Raw genomic sequence first — 9,160 nt, 5'->3', positions numbered from 1 at the left:
CTGTGGCTCCTCTTACCATTTTTTTTCTCTGTTGTGGGACATATCAAGTATAAAAACTAGAAAAAAACAAAAGTAGACTCTAAAGTATACTTAACACCCCTGCTTATATTGAGTTAGAATCAGCACAGTAAACTTTTGATCTTTAAATTTTTTAAAAATACTAAAAACCTGTAAAATGATGTATTTACCTAAAGCACCTGTAAAATGCCCCATTACTCTGGGGAAATTTGAGTTTCTACTTTAAAAGGCATTCCCTTTTTGCATTTGACTCTTGGTCTCTGTTAATGCATTTGGATGTGGATATGTTCATGCAACATTAATCAAGTTTGAAATAAATTTAGGAAGTCTTCTTAAAGCTCTATCATTATTTTATTTCAAGGTGTGGAGCATGTGCATCACACTACACACAAAGAAATATTATGAACTGTGGTAGACCAAGCACAATTAAGTCCTGCCTAAGATTCTCTGAATACCCGAATTTAAAACATTAACGGCTTTAGGTTTGCCTCCAACCACTTTTGATTAACAGGCCATTTATTCTTAGGGTAAGATTGAAAGGCAAGAACTTTTTTTTCATTTTCAAAATCTAAATATGTAGTTAACAATATTGATTCCAAGTGTAGCAACTACCCCTGGGCTTAGACTCTATACCTTTATATTAAAAAAGCAGTTGAGAGTGAGGCTTGATAGAGCATGCCTTTAATCCCAGCACTTAGGAGATAGAGGCAAGCAGATCTCTGTGAGATCCAAACCAGCCACATAGTGAGCTGGAAAAAGGGGGCCTTGAAGGTGGAAGAAAAAGCCCGGCAGGTCTTTGTTTCCGACCAAGATGCAGCACGAAATGTGTCATCTTTATCCTTCATCTGTGGCCCTGTTTGCTTATCAGGAATTTAATCCCTTACACTGGGAGCTTTCAGCTTCTGTGGGATTTGGAGCTGGGGGTTGGGGGAGGAAGAGAAAAGGAGAGGGAGAGGGAGAGGGAGAGAGAGGGTTTAGATTAGTTCTTAGTGGTGTTATCGAGACATGCCTACACATCAGGGTCAGCTGGACTAGCGGGCACATGAACTTGTATCTGAAGTTCTCTGCCTCTGTTCACTGCGTATCCTCTCTTAAGGGAAAGGATGTTTGCCTTTAGGGGACATTTGGTAAGAACAGGATAGATATTAACAATGATATCCTCTCATCAAAAGACCAGATGGGGACAGACCCCTAAAGTCAAAGTCAAGATTATGACATCAAACTATGTAAAAATTTCACTGAGACACCTTTCTCGGGATTAAATGGCATCAATGTTTTTGAAAGAATATTTTTTATGACTGAAAACCTAACCATATCTTTTTATTAATTTAATTTAATTTTTTGGAAAGGTTCTCATTATGTAACCCTGGCTGGCCTGTAATTGGCTATGTAGACCAGTCTGGCTTCAGATAGACAGAGATTCACCTGCCTCTGTCTCCCAAGCGTTGGGATTAAAGGCATGCGCCTCTATACTCTGCTCCAACTCTTTAAAAGTTATTAAATGAGAGGCACCATGTGGTAGAACATGACTGTAATCCCAGAGGGAGGAGGATGGTGAGTTCCAGATCAGCTTGGACTGTACAGCAAGACCCTGTCTCAAATAAGAAAAGAAGGAAAAGGTAGTTAATAAGTGCTGGAGATGCAGTTCAGTGCATCCCCTAATACATGTGGGCCTCTGGGTTCATCCCCAGCACAGCAGGGGAAAAGATTCTACTTAGTGAAAGCTGGAGCATTTTTAATGTCAGAAAGTCCAGATGAGAAAAACAGAAAGACAAAAAGAAACCAGTCCCCACTCCCTTTCTCTGTGTGTTCATGTGCATGTGTTTGCACTTACTTCTGACTTTTTAAACCATCTGAAGTTCAGTTGAAGGCATCCTGACTTTTTCCCCCAAGATGTCGGCACATACAATAAAGAACAAGGAGATTCTTTTATAAAACACAGTGCAGCAATCTTACCTGAGAGATTTAAGTTCAGCACAATATTTTTATTCAGATTTCTCCAATAATTCTAATAACATCCTTTATAGCTATGTTTCTGCTGGAGCAGATTTCTGTTAATAGCTATACTCTGCATTGATTAGTCATGTCTACTTGCTTTTAATCGAGGTCAGCTTCTTAATCCTCTTTTGTCATTCATGACATGGGTATTTTTAAAACTTGGAACAATTTTATAGAATTTCCCTCATTACATGGATCTGTTTTCTCACATTTGAAACCAAGGGTACTAATGAAGAATAAACAAACAAACAAATGAATGACTACAATAGATGAAGAGGCAGGAGAACCAAGGGGAAAGGACAGAGTGGAAGGAATGGAAAGATACAAAAATAGACACCGACTTCACAATAAAGTATCAATACAAACTAGAGAGAGCATTCTAGAACATTTGTGTTCAGATTTATGTTCAGATAGTGAAAAGCACATGTCAGGAGTGGTGGGTGAGGGGGCACGGAATTAATGGTATTTAAGGATGCCTGGCATACAGTACATAAGACGTTTTGCTTATCAAACCTTGAGAACTTTGGTTGATCTTTCAATTATAAATTTAAAGTCTAGTTTTGATGGCACAAACTAGTTTTTTTTAATCTGTGCACAAAATGAGGCAATTTGTTTTTCTTAATATCTGGAAACAATTTCTTTGGTGCTGTTCAACCCTCTCCTGTTTATTCTAAATTTTTCACCAATCTCAGAAATTAAAAATGATTGTAAGGAGACAATGGAAATAAACATAGCTGTGCTCAGATAGAATTTAGTGTTTTTAAGAGTCTCCAAATTAGCCAGGAGTGGTGGTGCACCCTGTTTGTCTCAGGGCTCAGAGGCAGAGGTAGGTGGATCTCTGTGAGTTCAAGGCCAGCCTGGTCTACATAGTGAGCTCCAGGCCAGCTGGGGCACAGGAGGGAGACTCTGTCTCAAAAAGAGAGAGAAAAAAGTGTCCAAATTGGAGAATCATGAATCATACCTTAGAAGTAAAACTTACATGAAATTCAGAATTTAAGTCTTATTTTTAAACTGCCCAGAAAAAGAGGGGGTGGAACATAAACAAAACAAAACAAAATAGAACAGAGCGGAGGCTATCACAGAGTTCTGAAAGCTGGAGCAGGTGGAACACGTTTTCGAATCTGCTTCTTTGCTTCTCCACCATCTCATGTCAGCCCCAAATAAATAAGGAGTATGTGTGCATCGACACCACAACATTTGGAAGGGTTTTGCTCTAATTCTTGTGCTCACTTCCGACATTTTTTTGGGTTTGCACCATAATAGCAGAGTTGTAGAAAAACAAATGCCCTGAGTGGGCAAGGTATTCCATTTCCTGTTCATGTCTAAGGTGACTTTGATGGCTGTCCTTGGACTCTTGGTCCTTACCCAGGGAGCAATTATGCACTGGATCAGTGAAATAGAGTCTCATTTGCTGGGGTTTGTTTTCTAGGATTTCCTGTTAATTCCTCAACTGAAGCACAAGTAGACTTTGTTAGCTTTTTCAAACTCATCAGAAACTAAGAGTTGTTGAGATCTTGGGTTCTGTGATGGTTGATTATTAAGAGAAATTGTGTGTGTAGAGGAAAAGCCATCTGTTTATCCTTTAATTAAGAATATTTTTATTTTGAAAAAAAATCAGATAAGCCATAAAGGCTTACGACAAACCACCACATGTGGCTATTGCTCAACTTCTTGCAAGTTCTGTTCCAACTTTATGCCTGCTCCTTCCTGATCACCATATCATTTTGAAACAGACCTCAGACATTAGGACATTTTATCCATAAATATTCTAGTACATAGGCAGTTTTCTATAAATAAAAAAGATATACGTACTTTACAGGGTAATGTAAAGTATCCTACAGAGTAAAGCACAATTTATGTACTCATACTTTCTATTGTGAAGATTTGGAAATGCTGAGTTCGTTGTAATGACCTGAATGCAGTGGTGCTGGTGGTCTGTAACGGTCAGTCATTGTTCCAGTTCAAAGAGTGACATTGCTGAAGGAGTGTATCTTGAAGAAATGAATCCACGTATTTTTAGAGTTGTTATTTTTGGAGGGGAGTTGGGGCATCTATGATGTTTAGTTAGTGAAATGAGCCTGACTCCAAGTGTAGCCAAATGTTGCAACTACATATAGTTAACACTGAAATCAAGTTTTCCTATTGAAAAATGGATATGATACCCCCTGTGCCTATCTACAGAACTTTGATACATTGTGATTTGGAGTCATGAAAGTGCTTTGAAGTGAAGGCGTGGTTCCATCCTTCCTTTAGCACTGGTGTAGTAAAATCAAAGAAAGTAGTAACCGAGAATGATTTTAGGAGTGAGCATTTAATCTAGGTTCCTTTTTCCCTTCCTCTCCTTTTTGCTGTGCTTATTTTATGTGGGCATTTTCTTTTCTCCAAGTTAGAATCCATTTGGGCTCACCCATTTAAATTTAGTTTTTTGATTGGTTAGAAAAGCCTTTGGAAATAGGACCTGATCAAGCTCATTAAAAATTAATGTTCCTTTTGAAAAGGTTGCCTGGTGATCGTTATTTTTGTTGTTCTTCTTTTTCTTTTTCAGCCTTACCCCCCAGATTGAAAGAGATGAAAAGCCAGGAGTCAGTTGCAGGCTCCAAACTAGTACTTCGGTGTGAAACCAGTTCTGAATACTCATCACTCCGATTCAAATGGTTCAAGAATGGAAATGAACTGAATCGAAAAAATAAACCACAAAACATCAAGATACAGAAAAAGCCAGGGTGAGTGGAGCTCATTTAGTAACAATCTGTGCCCATAGCAACAGGGTAAGATGGGGCAGAAAATATTTAGATTGCAGTAAAAGAATTCACTGTAAAACACAATGAACGAAAAGATTTTTGTTGTTGTTATGTAATGGCCAGAAATTGTCAAGTCAAGTAGGAAAGAACTTGGATTATTCTGTTTTTCATGATCTTTGGATGAAGAAATGAAAGGTTAAAGAGAAAGCCACAGGAAGTGCAGGTGGGACTGGGAAGGAGGAGAAGTGGATATATTAATAGTCATGGATCCTAAGTCCAGTTTCCTTAACATAAGACAAATGACGTTTTCATATCAATGTCCAAGACAGTGAAAATTCCAGCTTCATTATAAAGCTTAGCAATTACTTAGATTTATGGAATGTAATGAAGATTATGGGCTGTAATTTATGGAACTTTGGACTGTTTTCAAACAAAAGGTTAACACCTATCATATCTAAGAAGAATTTTAAGTGAACCGTTCTATTATAGTACATCAGCATTATAGCAGATTTAGACAGTGAAATATTCTTGAACAGCAAGGACCTTATATTTTTCTGCGTCCTTGAGGACATGATATTTGAAGGGCTTTCTGTGGTACCTGTGACATCGCAGCTACTGTTAGATACCTGCAAAATAATGCTCGTTTCTTATCCCAAGTCTTCATTTAATGTATTTCCTTCTTTAAGGATTGCTTTCCCTAGTATCAAAATAGATTTTGAGGAAATTAGGAAAGAGATATATCTTAGATTTTTGATTCTAAATAATCCTTTAATCAATGTGACACATTTAATGTAGGTCTCAACTCTGAGATGTTTTATTCATTGATACTTCAGAAGATTCCAGTGAAGCCCCAGGTTAAATAATCAATGCAACAGCAGAGAATCTTTTTCTATCTTTTAAAAAGTATTTTATTTATTGTTTTTATTTTATGTGTATGAGTATGTTGCCTGCATGTATGTAAGTGCACCACTGTCATACAATATCCATGGAGGTCAGAAGAGGGCATCAGATCCCCTGGAACTGGAGTTACAGATGGTTGTTCATCACCATGTGGGTGCTGGCAATTGAACCCAGGTCCTCTACAAGAGCAGCCAAGTGCTCTTAACTGCTGAGTCATCTCTCCAGTCCCTTTTCTATCTTTTGATTTTATAATTTACAAAAAAATTGTCACATACTTATGAGCAAGTGAGAACAAAGTGAGTATAATGAAAATTTTATTGAATCTTATCAAACTGTAGAGAGCATTGTCTCTGTGCATAGGCAGTCATAAGGCTGTATAGAGATTATATAATTTAGTCCTGAAGAAAACATGGGAATTCTAGGTCATGTGCTGAAACACAGTCTTGGAACTAGAGAAGAAGGATGAGAGGTTATTTTTGGCTGACGTGTTAGCAGAAAGCTTCTGAAGACCACATATAATCTCATACATGGAGAGAGGCAGATGAAATTAGATCAATAAGGTGGGAAACAAGCAAAATATCAAGGAGACTAACATGAATGTGCTTCTGAGAGGACACAAGAATTCTTAAAGATTTAATCTTCTGTCTGGCTCAGATGACGTATGAAGTATCATTAGTATTCAGGAAGGCGATTTCATATTGGCTGCCCAGGTCCAGACATCTCAGAGCGCTGTCGACATACTAATACAACTCCACCACACCAGAAAGCCTAGTTTTCAGAAATCCAGCCTTGCTGGAAAGAATTAAACGAGGAGAAATTTATTCAAGTTCTTTGATTGTAAATTGCCCTCAGCAAAACATTTAACATATTTGATCTAAAAATAAGACATATATTATGTAGAGAAAGCGGCGGCTTCAGGGACGATCAGCTTATCAATTTTCAGAATTGGGAGTTTTCTCATTTCTGAAGCTCTCCTAAAAAAGCAGTGATTTCAGATGTTTGGGGAATCCAACTGAATTTAAATTTAATTCACATTAACAACGTTCTCTATTATTTCTATTTATCCTCTGAATATAAGGAGAATGGATACTGGTACTATACCATTAAAAATAATTGCTCTCTTGAGAATGAAGGAAGCTAAGTTTCTTCCTGTAGATTGTAATGGTATTAAATAGAATATACTTAGACTTGAAATGAGTCTGACACTAAGGTCCATGTTATTTCTCAACTACTTGTGATTTCATTATATAAAGTCAGAATACAGGGATTGAAGCCCAACTCAGGTTATCAGTAAAAGTCATTGTTATTTTTCATGTTCAAATAGTTATCAATATGACTACAAATGGGTAACATTTCGTTGGCTGGTCACTCGACTTAATCTTGGGCTTAAATCAACTAAGCAGATGGGAATTTTAATTTGAGTTTAGAATTTCCCTGCGATTCTCTTTGTTTAAATAAAATGCTACTCTTTTTCAGTAGTTGTCCAGAGTTGTTTCCTATTTTATAATGCAGATCGTTCATGGCAGCCAGAGTTTGCTTTTAATCTGTTGGTGTTATGAAAAGATTTGAGTCCAGTATGCAATCTCTTGTATGGTATAAAATCTTAGCCTTCTGTGACCCCCTCCTTCACTACTAATCCACATTCCTGAATGTTCCCTATGATTTTATATTCATATTTAAGCTTCTTTTATTTGCCAAGCAATGCATGGGACCAATTAAAGGAAATGGAAACCCCCCCTGTGTTGTGTGTCCGTTTATCCTTTTATTCTTATTTTTTGTGCCTGGTGGATGATTTGAAGCAAGAAAACTGTTTGAAGGCATCCTGTCTGTCACACTGGCTTTGCTGAACTATCTGCCCTATGTTACCTTTGTGAAAGGCAACTTCCTATTGGTTTCGTACATGTTTAGATAGCCCTCATTTTGCTTCAGCTTTTCATTTTAGCTCTTATTTTAATTTTCTTTGGAAATTGTTTTGGAAGTTCTGCTTACTCTAAACCTGTTGGAAATTTTTATGAATTTCTGCTTTGTGACTAGTGACATGGGTCAGTAGGATAACGGTGTTTGCCGCCAAGCCTGATGACCTAAGTTCTGTGGGATCCACATAAAGGTAGAGGGAGAGGGCTGATTCCTCCTCTGTCTTCTCGCTCCCACACCCGTGCAGTGGCGAGATCATACCCCTTCTCCACAAATTAACTTGTCACTTAATTAATTTTAAAAAATTCAGCTTTCTTTTCAATTGCATTTTGGGTGAGGGACTCTATAACGAAAAGTTTTGCGTATTCCCTTTCTTAGCAGCGGGGGCACTTTTGCAAGGCATTTGAATGCTTTGTAAGGACGTCTCCGTTCCTTTGTGCTCTTTGTATGCGTCCTGGGCATTCAGTGCTGTGCCTGCTTCTTCTGCCTGAAAACATCTCTCTTCCCCTCTGCGTTTTTCTCACTGTAAGCAGATTGACAGTATCTGGAATAGCATTGAAGACACACATACATACACACACTCTCACGCATTCACCCCCACATACATGTACGCCTGCAGGAATAATCTCTCTGGATGTGACAAATGCCTAAGCAGGAAATGGCTGATGGTTAAATGATGGTTGAAGTTACTTGAAATTTAAGTCTGTCCCTGATACATGAAATCGACCTCTGGCCTCCAAACACAGGGGCACATAGATATGAATGAACACACCAATAAATATCACACACACACATACACACACTCCCATGCACACACACACACACACACACACACACAGAGCGAGAGAGAGAGAGAGAGAGAGAGAGAGAGAGAGAGAGGATAATAGGTACTAGAATCTACATTTTTATTTATTCTTATTTGAGTACTTAATAAAAATATAGTTTGCCTTATGATAGAAAAATATAAAATTAGCATTTAGAACTTTGTTTAATAAATTAGTTCTTATTCATCCCTAAACTCATGCAAACCTCTTACAATAATAAAAGTACTTGGGACTATAAAATGTAATTATGATGCTGGAGAGATGGTTCAGCAGTTAAGATCACTGGCTGCTCTTGTAGAGGGCCCAGGTTCAGTTCCCAGCACTTTATATGGTGGCTAACATCTGTCCATAATTCCAGTTCCAGGGGATCCAATGCCCTCTTCTAGCCTCCACAGGTATTGCACACACGGTACACATACATGCAGGCAAAACAAATATATAAAATAAATTTTAAAATTTTAAATATGGGACTTGAGAGATGGCTCAGTGGTTAAGAGCACTGACTGCTCTTGCAGAGGACCTGGGTTTGATTCCCAGCACCCACATGGTGGTTAACAACCATCTGTAGCTCCAGTTCCCAGGGATCTGATGTCTTCCGACCTCCGTAGGCATTGCACGATGAGTGCACTATTACACACATGTAGGCAATATACTCTTACGCATAAAATAAAAATAGTAAATAAAATATTTTTAAAAATTAAATAGGCCTAATGGGGAAAATGGGTCATTGATGGTAGGCTTCAAGTTCACAGCTCAGCCTTTTTT

The 9,160-nt window shown here is 37.9% G+C and overlaps 1 protein-coding gene across 5 annotated transcripts in view; it reads left to right on the top strand.

The window, feature by feature from the left end:
- Positions 1-9,160, top strand: part of Nrg1 (neuregulin 1) — a 206,820-nt gene that overhangs the window by 40,966 nt on the left and 156,694 nt on the right. For all 5 annotated transcript variants that reach the window (XM_029569261.1, XM_029569254.1, XM_029569252.1 and 2 more), the window contains exon 2: positions 4,562-4,739. In XM_029569261.1, the coding sequence (XP_029425121.1) occupies positions 4,562-4,739 (178 nt within the window). The remainder of the gene's footprint in view (positions 1-4,561; positions 4,740-9,160) is intronic.

Source organism: Nannospalax galili, unplaced genomic scaffold, assembly GCF_000622305.1.
Source record: "Nannospalax galili isolate Female #2095 unplaced genomic scaffold, S.galili_v1.0 scaffold680, whole genome shotgun sequence".
In the NCBI taxonomy this organism is placed as follows: Eukaryota; Metazoa; Chordata; class Mammalia; order Rodentia; family Spalacidae; genus Nannospalax; species Nannospalax galili.
The sequence above is the reverse complement of the archived record's forward strand: the minus strand, read 5'-3'. Positions and strand labels throughout refer to the sequence as shown.